Source organism: Heterocephalus glaber, unplaced genomic scaffold (genome assembly GCF_053883595.1).
Source record: "Heterocephalus glaber isolate CG9 unplaced genomic scaffold, H.glaber_assembly_v1.0 deba00001444, whole genome shotgun sequence".
Classification (NCBI taxonomy): Eukaryota; Metazoa; Chordata; class Mammalia; order Rodentia; family Bathyergidae; genus Heterocephalus; species Heterocephalus glaber.
The window spans coordinates 7,757,646-7,774,323 of NW_028258297.1; the positions used below are offsets into that span (position 1 = coordinate 7,757,646).

The window sequence follows — 16,678 nt, forward strand, 5'->3', positions numbered from 1 at the left end:
CAGGGTCTCACTATGTGGTCTAGGCTGGTCTCAAACTCTTGATCCTCCTATCTCATGCTTCTGAGTGCTCAGATTACAAGCATGTGTCACCATGCCCAGCTGATGTGTGTGTGTGTCTGTGTCTGTGTCTGTGTTACTAGGGATTGAACTCAGGGCTTTAGTGTTGAACTACATCTCCAGCCCTTTTTATTTTTTATTTTTTTATTTTTTTTATTTTTTTGGTACCAGGGATTGAACTCGGGTCCTTGCACTTGCACAGCAGGCCGCGAAACCACTGAACTAAATCCCCGGCCCAAACCCTTTTTATTTTTTGAGACAGGGTCTTGCTGAGTCATTCAGTTGCCCAGGCTTGGATTGAACTTGGAGTCTTCCTGCCTCAGCCTCCTAGAATGTTAAAATTACAGGCAAGTGCCACCATGACTGGGGACATTGACACTTTTGAAGAATACAGTCCTCCCCACCCTATAGGTCAGCTTTCCCATTGCTGGGACTAAATACCTGACATTTGCAATTTAAAGGAGAGGTTTATTTTGGTTCATACTCTCAGAGGTTTCAGGCCTTGTTCAGTTGTCTCCAAGGCAGGAACATCATGGCAGAAGAGGATGGTAGAGCAGAGCTGCCCATTTCATGGCATCCAGGAAGCAGAGCAGCCAAGGGAAGAATGCAGGAGAGAAAATTAGGGACCAGACCTTGTCCCCAAGGTCACATCTCCACGACCTACCCAGCCACTCACAAGTGTGCTTTACTGGTCCCTTGAGTAACTGTCACATCCTCCTACACACACACCTTTTTTTTTGGTGAGACAAGATCTCTCTATGTAGTTCAGCCTGGCCTTGAACTCACTGTGTAGCCCAGGCTGGACTTGAACTTCGGGTGATCTTCCTGCTTCAGCCTCCTGAGTGCTGGGATTACAGGCATAAGCTACCGCACCCAGCACTTTTTTAAAAATACAGAATGTTTTTCATTTTAAATTTGTCTTGTCTCATGATTAGATTAAGCTTATACCTTTTTTTTTTTTTTTCTGGTACCACAGATTGAACTCAGGACCTTGCCCTTGCAGGGCAGGTAGCAGCACCACTCAGCTAAATCCCTGGCCCTATACATTCTTAAAATAATGAACCCACAGATGGCTGGTGCAGTGGTACACACCTGCAGTTCCAGCTGCTTGGGAGGCTGAGATAGGAGCATGGCTTGAGCCCACCCTGGGCACATAGCAAGAAGTCCTCTCAAAAAAAAATGCATAAGTGATATTATTTCTTTCTTGAGGTATCACATCAGGAGTTATATATTGTCTGCCTGCTCTTCATTGGTTGCTTATGATTTCATGCTTGATTTAGCCACTGTATAATATTTTTTCATTCTCTGGGGAGATACTTTAAGACAATGCAAACATCCTGTTCCTTATCAAACTCCCTCCCCCTGAATTTCCCAGAGAATTGTAAATGACTTTCCAGTTCCAGAATTGTGTCCACATTTACTAATCTTGACATTCTACTGTGAACAGGAACTTTTCCCTTCCCTATCTATCTATCTATCATCAATATGTACTAAAATTCCTCCTTTTTCAGTAGTTTATTAATTGATTACTGTACTTCATTACCTTAGTGCTCAAATTATCCCAGATTTGGCCAGTAGGAGCCCCTTCAGTCCAGTTCCTTTGTCCTTATGATATACTCCAATCATATTTTTCTTGATGTCTTTTCCATTAATTACTTTTTAAATGTTCTTGTCCTGTAAATAAAAGATGAGTGATGGCCAGCATGGTGGCACACACTTGTATTTGCATCACTGGGGAGGCTGAGGCAGGAGAATCACAAGTTTAAGACCAGCCTACACTACATAGTGAGACCTTGTCTCAAAAAAAGAAGTGAATGACTGAATGATGCTATGTTAACTAAGCCATGGTGAAATTTTCTCCAGTTTTACATACTAATGTTACTAAAGGCAATTAAGGAAAGAAATTAGTAAGTCAGTCATTGACTTTGTATTGTTTCCTTGGTATTACTAATCTAGAATTTCTTGATTTGGATATCCTTCAGAATGTAAGGTGTGGCTGGGTATTGTGGAACAGGGCGGTAATCCCAGCACTCTGAGAGGCTGAGGCAGGAGGATCTCAAGTTTGAGCCCAGCCTGGGTAACTTAGTGAATTAGTGAGAACTAATTCACCAAATTTAAAATTTAGTGTCTCAAAATTAAAAAAAAAAAACATAATAAAAAGGGCTATGGTTGTAACTTGGTGCAAAGGCCTTGTGTTCAATCCCCAGTATTCCAAAAAGAAAAATAGGAAAGAAAAAAAGAATGTAAAGTATGTTTATGATTTGGAGTCCATTATAATATAGGGATAAATCTGGAAACTATATGACTAACAATCAACCTTTCCTAGGACTTCTCTGGCAGTTTCTAACAGCTTTTGTCCATGACTTTCACATTATTTCTTGTGTTTCTTCCCTAGCCTGGCACCGTATCGAGGGTGGCTTCCAGTTATTTCCAGTCTCTGCTGCTCCAATTTTGTCTATTTCTACACTTTTAATAGCCTCAAAGCAGTCTGGGTCAAAGGTCAACGTTCGACTACTGGAAAAGATCTGGTGGTTGGATTTGTTGCAGGTAATAAGGTTTTCTAGGCATAAAATGTTTTTATATTTTAATATTTATCTTTTAGTTCACATATCCTCTAAGATTATTTTAGCACCATGAATGCTACAAAGAGTATAGTTTTCTTGTGCTCACTTTGGCAGTACATATAGAAAGAGTATAGTTTTCTCATGTATTTTTCATATGTAAAATCTACTGTCTTAACCATTTTATTTTATTTTATTTATTTTTGGTACCAGGGATCGAACTCAGGACCTGATGCTTACAAGGCTGGCGGTGGCACCACTGAGCTAAATCCCCAGCCCCTGTCTTAACCATTTTAAACTCAATAGTATTAAGTATATTTACACTTTTGTAATTTACACTTTTTTCAAGTTTTGAAGCAGATCTACAGAACTTTCATCTTGCAAACCTTACTCTATACTCCTTAAATAAACTCTCCTTTCCCCCTTTGCCCAGCCCCTGGTAACCACTATTCTTCTTTCTCTTTTTAAGAATTTTACTTTAGATACCTCATGTAAATGGAATCTTATAGTACAGTATTTGTTTTTTTGTGACTGGCTCACTTCACTTAGTATGATGTGTTCAAGGTTCATCCATGTTGTAGCATGTGACATATTTTCTTCAGGTGTGGTGGCGCACACCTGTGATCCCAGCCCTTGGGAGGCTGAGGCAGGAGGATTGCTGTAAGTTTGAGGTCAGCCTGGGTTACATAGTAAGTTCGAGGCTAGCCTGAACTTCATAGCGAGACTGTCTCAAAAAAACACCTCTTTTATGGTTGGATAAGAATCTTTAGTATGTATATATCACATTGTGTTTATTCACTCATCTGTTATGAACATTTGGGTTGCTTATACCTCATGGCCATTGTGAATAGTACTCCCTGTGAATATGGGTGTGCAAATACCTCTTTGAGAGCCTGCTTTGAATTCTTTTGGATATATACCAGAAATAGGATTGCTGGGTGATGTTTTATGTTTAGTTTTGGGGGAACCCTGCATAATGTTTTCCATAGCAGTAATACCATTATAATACCAGCAGTAATACAGAAGCTCCAGTTTCTCCACTGCCTCACCAATACTTATTTTCTGTTCTATGGTGGTAGCCATCCAAATTGGTATGAGGTGATATATCATTTTGGTTTTGATTTGCATTTTTCTGATGTTGAACATCTTTTAATGTGCTTATTGCCGTTTGTATATCATCTTTGCAGAAATGGCTCTTCAAATGTTTTGCCCAATTTCTAATCTAATTTCTTTGGTCCTTGAATTGTACGAGTCCATACATACATGTATATGGTGTAGCTTTTGTTCTTGCTGTCAGGCATAGCTCCTCAAACTGTTAGATTTGACCATACCTGAGTGTATGCTAATTGGATGCTGATAGCCAGACCAACCAACCATGTGATTAGAAGGAAGGGCAGAAGGGGTGCAGGTTGAGTTCTGTCACGCTAGTATGTCCTGCTCTTCTGCTTCTGTCCAGTGAGTTCTGTGTGTACCAAGAGTGAATTTTGTCTTTTCTCAAACATGCTTCTGCCCATTTTCTCTGTTACTATAGGCAAAGTGTTATGGCATGAGTATCCTCCCATGCCAGGGTGTGATTCTGTGACAGCCCCAAGCCATTTAGTAGTGATTCCATTCCTCTACAGTGACTGTGTTCTGCCTGAAATAGTGTTGGTGCTTATTTCATCTTAGACTCCTATTCATCCTTCTCTTCTCAGCTTCCTCTTCTTCAGGAATCCTTCCTTGTTTCCCATACCCACTACCCTCACATTTTGTTCTGGATTTGGCACCATTCTTCTGTACTCCAACATGGTACGTACCTCTTAATGGCAAGAGTTCACTGTATAATAACAAGGTTCCATATTCTGCTTTATTTTCTACCAGAGAATAAGCTCCTTTAATCAGAGATTGCCTTTTTTATTATCTCTGCATCCCCAGAGTCCTAGCACAATGCCTGGCATGACAAAGGTGCTGATTTGAAATAAAGGACTATTCTTCCTGTAGTCTTCCCATTTTACTAAATAACAACAATAGTCTTCTAGTTTCCCTACCAGAAATCCTGAATTTATCCTTTCTGTCTCCCCCCACCTCTGATCCCTGAGCAAATCCTAGTATCTCTTTCTTCAAATGGGATCCAGAATTCCACTATAGTAGTCCCCTCTCATCCTTGGGAAATACATTGCAAGGTCCCCTGGTGAATGTAAGTAGTAGCAAACTGTATATGGTATGTTTTTCCTATACATAGATATGATAAAGTTTAATTTATAGATTAGGCACAGTAAGAATTAATAGCAGATAAATAGAATAGTTACCAGTTATAACAATATTATAAAAGTTACTTAAAACATGGGTTGCTTATTTATGGCATTTTCTATTTAATATTTTTGGGCCACATTTGACTTCAGTAATGGAAACTACAGAACATGAAATTGAGGATTGGGGTGAGGAGAACTACTATGTTTCTCTCCACTACTTAAGGCCCAACCACCATCACATCTTGCCTGGATTATCTTCAGAACTTTCTAACTGATCTCCTGCTTCCTCTTTTGCCCTCTTCAGGCTGTATTCAGCACAGCATCCACTGTGATCATATTAAAACGTAAGTGAGACAATGTCATTACGCTATTGAAAGCTCTCCAGTTGCTTCCCATCTCACTGAAGTAAAAGCCACAGTCCTTACCTTTCCCTACAAAGCTCTACATGATCTGACCCTGCTATTCTTCTCTTCACTCATACTGCTGTAGCCACCATGGTCTCTGTCCTCCCTGACCACTAGTAACATGTTCTACCTGTGTCCAGCTGTGTTCCTACTGGTAACTGCATGGTGAACTCTTACACCCCTTAAAACTCTTAATAGTCTCTGTCTCCCTTCTCTGTTTGAATTTTGTCCTTAACCTTTATCTTCTTTTTTTTGGTTCCAGGGATCAAACTCAGGACCTTGTGCTTGCGAGGCAGGCACGGTGCCACTGAGCTAAATCCCCGGCCCCAGTAGAAAGCAATTAAATTTTTTTTTTTTTTTTGGTACTGGGGATCAAACTCAGGACCTTGCGCTTTTGAGGCAGGTGCCAGAACCACTGAGCTAAATCCCCGGCCCTTTTATTGTCATTCTTACCCTATTAGATTGTAAGCTTCGTTTATTGTCATTTTTTTTTGGTACTGGGGATTGAACTGGGGACCTTGGTTTGCGAGGCAGGCGGCAGAACTACTGAGCTAAATCCCCAACCCTGTCATTCTTGTTTATTGTCGATCTTGTTTATTGTCATTCTTACACCTTTAGATTATAAGCTTCGTGAGGACAGAGATTTCATTTTTTATTTACTGCTGTATGCATAGCAACTAGAATCAGGCCAGCACAGTGGTTTCTGTAATCTATATTTTAAAAGTTTACATATAAATTTATATTGATTTTTGGGAATAGTTTTATAATTTGATGCATGTGTACAGTATGCAATGATCAAATCAGGATAATAAGCATTTCCATCTTCTCAAATATTATCATTTCTATGTGTTGAGAACCTTCAAACTTCTCCAGTTATTTTAAAGTATATAATAAATTGTTATACACTATAGTTGCCCTACTGTGTGAAGGAATGTTAGAACTAATGCCTTTATCTAACTGTATTTTAGTACCTTTTCCAATGTCTTGTTTTGTTTTGTTTTTTTGGTACCGGGGATCAAACTTGGGACCTTGTGCTTGCAAGGCAGGCGGCGGAACCACTGAGCTAAATCCCCGGCCCCCAACCTCTTGATATTCCCTCCTTTTCTTCCCTTCCTAGCCTCTAGTGACCTCTGTGTGCTCTCTACTTCTACAGGATCAACTTTTTTTTACCTTCCTTAAAGTGACAGGCTGTGGTATTTGTCTTTCTGTGTCTGGCTTATTTTACTTAAAATAATGTCCTCCAATTCCATGCATGTTGACACAAATGATAGGATCTTATCTTTTTTGTGTCTGAATAATATTTCATTTTATTTTTCATTTTATTTTATTCATTTTATTTCATTTCACATATATACACACATATTCTATATCCATTCAACTGTAGGTGGACATCTTGGTTTATTCTATCTCTTAGCTGTTGTGGAGAGTGCTGCAGTGAACATGGATATGCAGGGATCTCTGATACAATGATTTCATTTCCTTTGTATTGTTCAGCTTTCCCAGTGCTGGGCCAAAGTACCTGATACCTGCAATTTAATAGAGGAGAGGTTGGGCTGGGGATTTTAGCTCCGTGGTTCTGTCACTTGCCTCCCAAATGTAAGGACCCGAGTTCGATCCCCAGTACCAAAAAAAAAAGGAGAGGTTTAATTTGGTTCATGGCTTTAGAGGTTTCAGTCCCTGCTAGTTGGCTCCAAGGCAGACAGAAACATCATGGCAGAATGGTCTAGTGGAGCAAAACTGCTCACTTCCTGGTGACCAGGAAGCAGGGCATGGGGGAAGAGCCCCTGAGAGGAAGAGGCCAGGGACCAGATATAGTCTCCAAGGCCACACCTCCATTACTCACCCAGACACACCTGGAAGTGTGCTTCACTAATCCCCTAGGTGGCCCTCAAGCCAATCAAGTTGACAGTCAAGATTAATATCACAGATATGTACCTCAGTAGTGGGATTGCTGGATCATATGGTATTTCTGTTTTGGGGGGTTTTGTTTTTGTTTTGAGGAAAACTGCCTACTATTTTCCATAATGGCTGTACTAATTTTTATTCCCACTAACAGTGCATAAGAATTCCCCTGTCTCTGTATCCTTGCCAGCATTTGTTATATTTTTAATTTTTTATTTCTTTAACTAACACTAAAAACAAAACTCATACGTATTGTTGGGATAACAGAATGTTTGTCTTTTTTATAATAACCATTCTAACTGGGATAAGATACCTGTTTTGATTTGCATTTCTCTGATGATTAGACATGAAATATATATGATAAGCATATCAGTATCAGTAGAAAGTTAATATCAGTAGAAAGTCCCGATAGCTATTTAAAAAATAGACCATTAGGGTGAAGCTGAATACCTGTCTTTCAAGATTTTTTAAATTAGCGTGATTAATCATTGGGTGATTGAATTAGATCAGTGATTCTCAATTGAGGCCAATTTTGATTTACAGAGAACAGTCTACAGCCATACCACCCTGAACACACCTGATCTTGTCTGATTTAGAGAACATATGGCAATGTCTGGAGACATTTTTGGTTGTCACACTGTGGATGCTATGGGCATATAGTGAGTAGAGGACAGGGGTACTGCTAATCATCCTACACAGGGGGACACACATGTACATACCAAAGATTCATCCAACCCAAAACATCAGTATTGTCACAGTTGAGAGATCCTGGATCAAACAATTTTCTAGTACTTTGTAATGCTGAGATTCTCTGATTGAAGGTCTTCTCTCTTTCTGACCATAGAGAATTCCTTAGAAATTATTTTTTGTTTTAAACTTCTCTTCATAACATGTTTTTACATGTTAATAAGTACACATTCTTACAGTAATTAGAACAGCATTTTCTCTTCCTCTGGTAAGCCCTGTTGGCACATTATCACTGAGGAAATGAGTTTCATTATCACCGAGGAGAACTAGGAACATTATTGTTATTCAAATTCTGTTTGAAACTTAGAAATTTAATATTATTATTTACTGTATTTTCACAGAAAAAACTCATAAACACTCTGGAAGAATTTGGGAACAGAACCATACCAATTAGTTAAATGAAGAAGATACTTGTCATTTTTATGAAATTGGAATTTTTGCCAGTAATTCTTTTGAGTGCCAGTGGTATTATCATTGTTGTGAGAGTTCAAAATGCATTTCATGCCCTCAGGCCTTACTCTGGCAACTCAAGTTTATTCTTGTTTTATATCAAGTTAAATTCCTTCCTTGTCCTAGAGTCAAATGGCTTTGACCTGCCATTTTCTTGTATCACTAGGCTCCCTAACCAAGGAGCCAACTGCTTATAAAACTGTTTGTTTTTAAGATTTCAGAAGTAGGGCCAGGGATTTAGCTCAGTGGCTCTGGCCTGCCTTGCAAGTGCAAGGTCCAGAGTTTGATCCCTGGTACCAAAAAAAAAAGAAAGAAAGAAAAAAGATTTCAGAAGTAAATAGCTATATTTCTGTTACTCCTTCTGTGGGGATGAAGGGAAAGCTCCCCCCTCACCCTCCAAAGGTTCCTGGAAATGAACTGGCAGTCAACAGATAAACAGGAGAAAAGGCACACTCATTTGTTTAACTTGAATAGAGGATCATAGGAGAGTGACTACTCAGTAATTCAGTGAAGTTCAGATGCCTAGATGTCTTTGTTCATAGAGGAGAGGAAAATAATTTTTTGAGGGGTAGTAGATAGTTATTAGGGGGAATGAATGGGATGGGAGACAGACAATAGATTGTGACACATTCTGTCCAGCTGCGTCAACATGTGACAGTCTATCCAGGAATGACAACATTTCTGTTTTCCTCCCTGTAGTAGGTAGGGGAGGGATGCTAAGGTAAATTGTTTTCCTCTTGCCAGATGGTCTTTAGGCAGATAAGTGAGCATGAGTCAAGCCTTTCCAGCATCTGGTTATCTCCAAGGGCCTCTAATTTAAGATAATCAGCATACTAGGGTACTGAGCTTTGGGGTGATAGTCCCCAGAATCCTACACCTGAATTGATGAATAAATAATTCTACATGTTCAATTACCAGTCTTCTTAATTTTGGTTGTTTTTTTTTTTTAATAATTTTTTTTTCTGGTACTGGGGATCAAACTCAGGAGCTTGTGCTTGCCAGGCAGGTGTGGCACTGCTGAGCTACATCTCCAGCTCAGATTCGTTATTTTAAAAGAAAAAAAAAAAAACAGAACAATAGACATTCAAATTAGGAGAAAAATAACCTCCTGTCCTTAAGTAGGTAAAGTACTAATTTATATTTCCATTTTAGAGCTGAAGTCATGTTCACAGATTGTAACTGGCCAGACTTTATTAATATAAGCTCATAAATAAGCAGACAGCATCCTTTATCTTTCCAGCCTGTCATGCATTATTAAGAGTTGGAGTTAGTATTCTTGGATCATTTGTGGCATGTTTCACCTCCATGGAATGTTGTCCTTTGCTTGATTATACAAGTTGCAAATTTTAATAAAGTTTTGGATTCTCAAGTATTTTCAGTTTCTTTTCCAAGAATTTATAAAATTATAGTGGTTAAAAAGTACCTCTTAATCTATCTTGACTCAGATGAAAAAAGTACTTACAGAGCTTTGACATACAAAATGTTTTTGTAAGGACTTTGTATGCTCTTACTTAAGTAATGTAGTGCACTTTGACAGAGCTTGACCTTAGAATCCTTTCAGTCCTTCAGCTGTGTTAGTAATGGGGATGTGAAAGCAGAATTTTAAATTATGGTTAAATCTTAATCTTGGTTGCATTGCCTCAAACATGTCCTGTTGTATGCTTACTTCTTGAATAGAACATGAAGGAAATTTTTGATTTTTAAAGAATTTGTTTACATGGGCAACACACTTCCATTTGTTTAGAAGGGTTTGTACACTGCCTTTTTACAGTATCCAGAGAACATGTGATCTTGAGTTCTCGGTTTTCTTTTAAAAACAAAAAAAGAAAGTCCAATAAATTACTCAGTTCACTTCTAGTCTAGTGCATTGCATTGAACAGGAATCTGTTCTGAACTCTGCAGGTAGGTGCATATTGATATCCTTCTATCTTGGCCTCTGCAGCACTGGCACTTGTTAAAAATAAGATTAGCGGGCCCACGGATCTGCTCAGTGGTTCCACTGCCTGCCTCGCAAGCGCAAGGACCCAAGTTCGATCCCTGGTACCAAAAAAAAAAAAAGACTAACAACAGTCTTTCTGGTAAGACTTTTTCAGATTGTGATCAATGCCTCAAGTAACAGTGTATGCATATATTGTTATAACAAAAGATCTTGGTATTTTGTGAATCTATAAAAATATAACATACAATTCACCAAATTATATGATGATGTCTTTTTTTTGAAAAATATATTCTAGTGCTCCTAAGTGATAGGTTGAAAAATATCTTTTGCAACTATGTGCACCAAATACTGAATTTGAATCTTTTAGCTGTTTCACCAGCTTTAATCCTTTGCTAATTTTTTTTTTTTTTTTTTTTTTTTTTTTTTTTTTGGTACTGGGGATCGAACTTGGGGCCTTGCACTTGCTAGGCAGGTGCCGGAACCACTGAGCTAAATCCCTAGCCCCTTGGCTAAACGTTTTTTTGGACTAGGGATTGAGCCCAGGGGCTTCACACTGAGCTACATCCTCAGCCCTTACTGTACCCTCTTTCTTCTGAGACAGGTTCTTCCTAAGTCACTAAATTGCCCAGGCTGCCCTTGAACTTTCAGCCTGCATCAGCCTCTCAGAGTGCTGGTATTACAGGCATGGCTTGACTAAACTCTTATGTTCTGTGTGTTTTGAGATTCCTTAAATCAAAACATTCTTTATCCAGTTGTGTTTAAATGACTTTTAGTAAAAGAACATTTCTCTTCCTTAGGATTGTGCCCCTGGGTTCTTCAGAGCATGATGAGAGCCACACAGCTCCCTGTGTACTTGCTTGCTGAGTTTATTCCTTGCTTAACATTTATAATAAAGTGTATCCTATGTGCCAGGCACTTGGTTATACTTCTGTATAGTATGTTTTTCATCATTTCAGGGCTGATGGGCATTTTAATATCTCAAGATGATGTTAAATTGGGACCATGTGTTTTCAAAAAAGAAGCACCTGGCTCATTGTATTGTTCTACTCTGGCAGCCTTGGGGGGCCAAGTTCCATCCTTATGCTTGTAAGGATCACAATGCTTGTGAAGCTGTTTCAGGTGTTTTGTGACAATTCATAACTGCTGCTTACTGCCTGCCTGCCCTAATTCTTTAAGCCATGAGGAACTCTTCTAGTCCTGGTTGAAGCACTTTGAAATGTCACCACTTTTTCCCATCTGTCATCCATTGTATCAGATTCATACTCTCTTAAAACTATGTGAACTACCCAGCGATAAATAACTGTATTGTATACCTAAAATGTACCAATAAACTTAATAAAAAAAATATGTGGGGCCGGGGATTTAGCTCAGTGGTTTTGCTGCCTGCTGCGCAAGCACAAGGACCTGAGTTCAATCCCTGATACCAAAAAAAAAAAATTAACAAATGATGGCTTCCTATTGAATAAAGAAAATCACTGTACTTTTTATGTGAAGAGATGCTACTGTGAGCCATTTTGCTTTTTTTTTTTTTTTGGTACTGGAGATCGAACTCGGGTCCTCGCGCTTGCACAGCAGGTGGCGAAACCACTGAGCTAAATCCCCGGCCCAAGCCATTTTGCTATTAATCAGCAAGGCTTCAGATTGCTTCTAATGGTGGCATGTGTTATACCCTGGCACACCCACACATTTTACCTGATGTCAGTGGCAGATGTATAAAGAAAATATTGGTATATAGCAAATCATAATAGGTTACACTTTACTTTCCCTTTGTCTCTCCATTTCTTTCTAAGGAGTGGTGAATGTGTTGCTAACAACTCCACTCTGGGTAGTAAACACCAGACTGAAGCTGCAAGGGGCAAAATTTCGGAATGAAGACATTGTACCAACCAACTACAAAGGCATTATTGGTAAGTGTCAGTAAGTGGTGTTCTTCCTCAAGCTGTTGTTCCTCTTTGTATCTGGAATCTACCGCCACAGTAAAGCTTAACACCTTCAAGTCCCAGCAACCATCAGGGAGCATTTGGTTAGCTCATGTGTCAGTGAGTTGACAAGGATTTGGTTCATCTACGCCAACTCCAGCTGAGAGGCTTAACTGCACCTGTCCCCCCTTGTTCTCCTTGGATGAGCCTTGGGAATATTCTTACCATAATGGCAAAAACTCAAGAGGACACACCCAGTTGTACAATCATATTTCAAGCCTGCTGACTTCCTAATGACCAAAGCACATCGTATAGCCAAGCCCAAGAAAATGGTAGCATAAGTATACTCCCAGAGTGTAAGTGAGAGGGAGTGAAATACCCACACACACACACACATGCATGTAAGCATCTACAACTGAGCTATACCCTCAAATCAAGTAAATTTTTTTTTTTTGTACTGGGGATCAAACTCAGGACCTTGTGCTTGCAAGGCAAGTAGCAGCACCACTGAGCTAAATCCCCAGCCCCCAGGTAATTTTTTTTTTTTTTTTGGTATCAGGGATCTAACTCGGGACCTTGTGCTTGCAAGGCAGGCGGCAGAACCACTGAGCTAAATCCCGGCCCCCAAGTAAATATTTTTTAAGAATAATCTATTATACTTCTTTCTTTGGATGAAACACCATATTGGTATCTGATGCTTTGAGCTTCTGCTTTTTATTTTGTTGTTGTTGTTGTTATTTGGGGGGCGGGGGTTGGTACCGGGGATCAAACTCGGATCCTTGTGCTTGCGCAGCAGGTGATGAACCCACTGAGCTAAATCCCCAGCTCCAGAGCTTCTGCTTTTTAATGATATCACATTCCCAGATTTTCCTTTCTTATGCATCTGTCTTTGCAATGGGAACAGTGATTTTCTTAATAGGTCAAATCCTGTGTAATAGACTCCAGGAAGTGATCTTTTGCTGTGCTAGACCTTGTTATAAAATGTGGGTTATCACTTCACAATTCTCTGTAGTGGAGTTCTCAGTAGTAGCAAGAATTTGATATTCTAAAAACTCAAATGGTCAGGAAGAGTTTCCTATGATTGAGATGATTGACGTTGGTCTTTCAGTAAGTAGCTTGGTAACAGTCAGTGTCTGATTTTTTTTCCCTGTAGTACTGATGATTGAACCCAGGGTCTTCACACTGAGCTACATGCCCAGCCATTTAAATTTTTTTGTTTTTTTAATTTTGAGTCAGGCTTTCACAAAGTTCCCTGGGCTTGGTTCAAACCTATCATCCTCCTACCTCAGCCTCCCATAGTGCTGTGATTACAGGCATGTTCCACCACACCTGGCTCTGTTTATTGTTAAAAAGTAGAAAACTACAGACAGTCCTCGTTTGATGATCTACCTGTTTAGCGACTGTTCAGACTTATGACCTGCCACTCAGATTTAACGACCCATCATTTTTTTTGTACAGTTCTGTACATCTTGTTTATAGAGCTCCAGTGTCTTTTTTTGGTACAATGCACCTTGTTTCTACAGTACTGTAATTTTTGCTGATTGTACTGTAATTTTATGTTCTATTATACACTACAGTATTTCATGTAAGAGTTATACAAATAACTTCATGTAAGAGTTACGCAAAGTCATCAGGTTGAAATTTCCTTTGACCATTTCTTTGTTCTGAATATTATAATGTATATACTATGTACAATTCCTCTTTTAGCAACCAATTCATTTAATAACCCATTCCCAGGAACAGAACTTGGTTGTCAAACAAGGAGTATCTTAATGCATTTGCCCCTAAAATGGCATTGCAAAAAGGGACTCTTCTGAGGAGTGTGGTTTGTATTCTGGGTACCTTTGAACAAAATTCATCTTGTTTTCTCTAGCTAGGCCTTTGTCCTTGTGCTTTTCAAAAGTCTGATTTCTTGCTTAGATGCTTTTCACCAGATCATTCGAGATGAAGGAGTCTTGGCTTTGTGGAATGGCACATTTCCCTCCTTGCTGTTGGTCTTCAATCCTGCTATCCAATTCATGTTCTATGAAGGTTTAAAACGGCAGCTTTTAAAGAAACGGGTGCAGGTAATCTCTGATTTTGAAAGCAGCCAAATAATAATCTCTAATACTTTTTGGATTCATGTGGTATATTCTTTGCTCTCAGCTTTCTTCTTTGGATGTGTTCATCATTGGTGCAATAGCCAAAGCAATTGCCACCACAGCCACCTATCCCATGCAGACGGTACAGTCAATTCTGAGGGTGAGTGCTGGTCTTCTCCCTGCATTGAGCCAAATGCCCTAAAATACATAGTCTCCTTATTTAAAGCAATCTCAATATCTTAATGTAGCAGTAATGCAATAAGTTGGTATGCCGTAGTATTCCCCATCTATTTTCCCATTTGATTCTTATTCCACTAAGAATAAGGCTGGCTATCCCTTGGCTTCTTATTTGGTGTGGAATGAAATTCATTTTTGCAAAAATCAGAGGTTAATTTTTTTAGTTCACTTGGGAGGAATTCATGATTTAGCTCTTCCAAAGCATTTTCAAATTTCAGTTCTTCATTTAATTATCCATTTAAATATTTATTAAGCAACCCACTATGTGTGAGGAGTTGGTTATACAGTATTGACTAAAATGGTCATAATCCCTGCCCTCATGGAGTTAGCAGAAGAGAGAATGAACAGGTAAACAAGTGAAATAAATAGATAATTACAGATTAAGACAAGAACTATTAAGGAAATACACAGCATTCTGTGGCTTCTTGGAGAGGCATATTTGAATCAAGATACAAGGAAAGATAAAGACCCATCCATGAAAAGGAGAGGATACATTCCAGGAACAAGGGTCATGACTGCCAAGCCCTGGTGTATCATGGGACCTGAAAGGGGGCCTCTCTGGCTGCAGAATGGCTTGCTCAAGTGAGATTGGAACAGGAGCAAGGAAGCTGTCATGAAAAGTGTAGGTAGAATTTTCTTTTCAGCACAGTGGGAAGCCTCTGAAGGGCTTTAAACTGGATAGTAATGTGATCAGGTACAATTTCAGAAAATTGATGTTATCATTGGTAAATTGGGCAGAAGTTAAGAGGGATGAGACAGTCAGGTAGAAGGCCATTACAGCAATCTAGGTGAGAGGGGCTAGTGGCCTGGAACAGGATGGCAGCAGTGTAGAAGAGAGAGGGAATGTAGGCAGATGCAAGATCTGTTCTGGGGCTGGAGGTATAGCTTAGTGGTAGAGCACTTGCCTAGCATGCATATAGCCCTGGATTCTATCCCTAGCACCACCAGGAAAGAAAAAGAAAAGAAAAAAATCTCCTGTAGAGAAGAAAATTCAAAGGATTTATTGCTAGATAAAATGAGGTGGTAGTGAGAGTATTTCAGTTAAAAAGATACATTACTTTCAGTTAAAAGTAGTTTTGCTGAAGTATTTTTTAAAACTGGTACTTAATAGGAATACAGTAGCATTCACATAAACATTTTAATATGGTTACAATGCAACATATAATGTGAAGACCATACACTGTAGAAATTCTGAATCATCATCCTGGGCTTGTTTTTGTCTCTGGAGATAGAATTTTCCCCATAATTTTCTGTTGAAAGGAAAATTCTTGGGGCTAAAGACATATCTCAATAGTAGAATGTGTGCTTAGTATACACAGGCTCTGGATTCAATTCTCAGGAACTGCCCCCACCTCCCATTTTCTTGTGCTTTCTTTATTGAAATATATTTCTTATTTTGACTTATTTCATCAAAATATTTCAATTATTTAATTGAAAAATAGAAGGTTAATGAAATCTATGGGACCAGTTGGATATTTTTATTATCATATGCTGTAAGACACTACTCCAATGTAATTTCCTCTCCAGGTAGAAAGTAAGATAAAGCAGCAATAAATAGTGACTATTTATCTGGTTTTTTTCCTTCTTCAGTTTGGACGTCACAGACTAAACCCAGAAAACAGAACACTGGGGAGTCTTCGGAATGTTCTCTATCTTCTGCGCCAGCGAGTCAAGTGAGCACTGTAGATGCTTTATATTCTGTCCTCTCGCTCATCAGCATCTCTGTCGGGTGCCTGGATATGCTGTGGTAGAGGCAGCCTCAGAAAACTCCCCTTCTCCCTTGAGTGCTGTGCTCAGACATTTCACAGTTTAGGAGCTTAGTATTTGACAGCATTTGAGAAAATTATAGAAAAGTTCAGATCCTTATTCCTTGATTATTACAAATATATAGCGTGTGTAAGGCCCTGGGTTCCATCTCCAGTGCTTCCAGAAAGAGGAAGGAGAGTGGGGGGGGATGATAGCCCTATAGGACATAGAGATGGGAAGAGCCTGTGTGCTGCTTCCGTTAATGGCATGGCCTGTGACCTCTCTTAGAAAGATCACATCTGCTTACAGAGAAGAGTAGTACTGGGAAAAGTAGTAGAGAGTGAAAAGAGTAATGACAAGTGTGATGATGATGATGACTCATATTTTTGAGTATTTCTTACATG

General features: G+C 39.2%; 1 protein-coding gene across 9 annotated transcripts in view; it reads left to right on the forward strand.

Annotated features, from left to right (window-relative positions):
* The window catches only part of Slc25a17 (solute carrier family 25 member 17), a 61,212-nt gene that overhangs the window by 33,816 nt on the left and 10,718 nt on the right, over positions 1 to 16,678 (forward strand). For 6 of the 9 annotated variants that reach the window (XM_004845538.4, XM_021258941.2, XM_087213856.1 and 3 more), the window contains exons 4-8: positions 2,453 to 2,604; positions 12,082 to 12,198; positions 14,131 to 14,276; positions 14,356 to 14,451; positions 16,119 to 16,201. In XM_004845538.4, the coding sequence (XP_004845595.1) occupies positions 2,453 to 2,604; positions 12,082 to 12,198; positions 14,131 to 14,276; positions 14,356 to 14,451; positions 16,119 to 16,201 (594 nt within the window). Of the gene's footprint in view, positions 1 to 2,452; positions 2,605 to 5,153; positions 5,194 to 12,081; positions 12,199 to 14,130; positions 14,277 to 14,355; positions 14,452 to 16,118; positions 16,202 to 16,678 lie in introns of all 9 variants that reach the window. The other 3 variants (XM_021258942.2, XM_087213857.1, XM_021258943.2) reach the window with 1 other exon arrangement.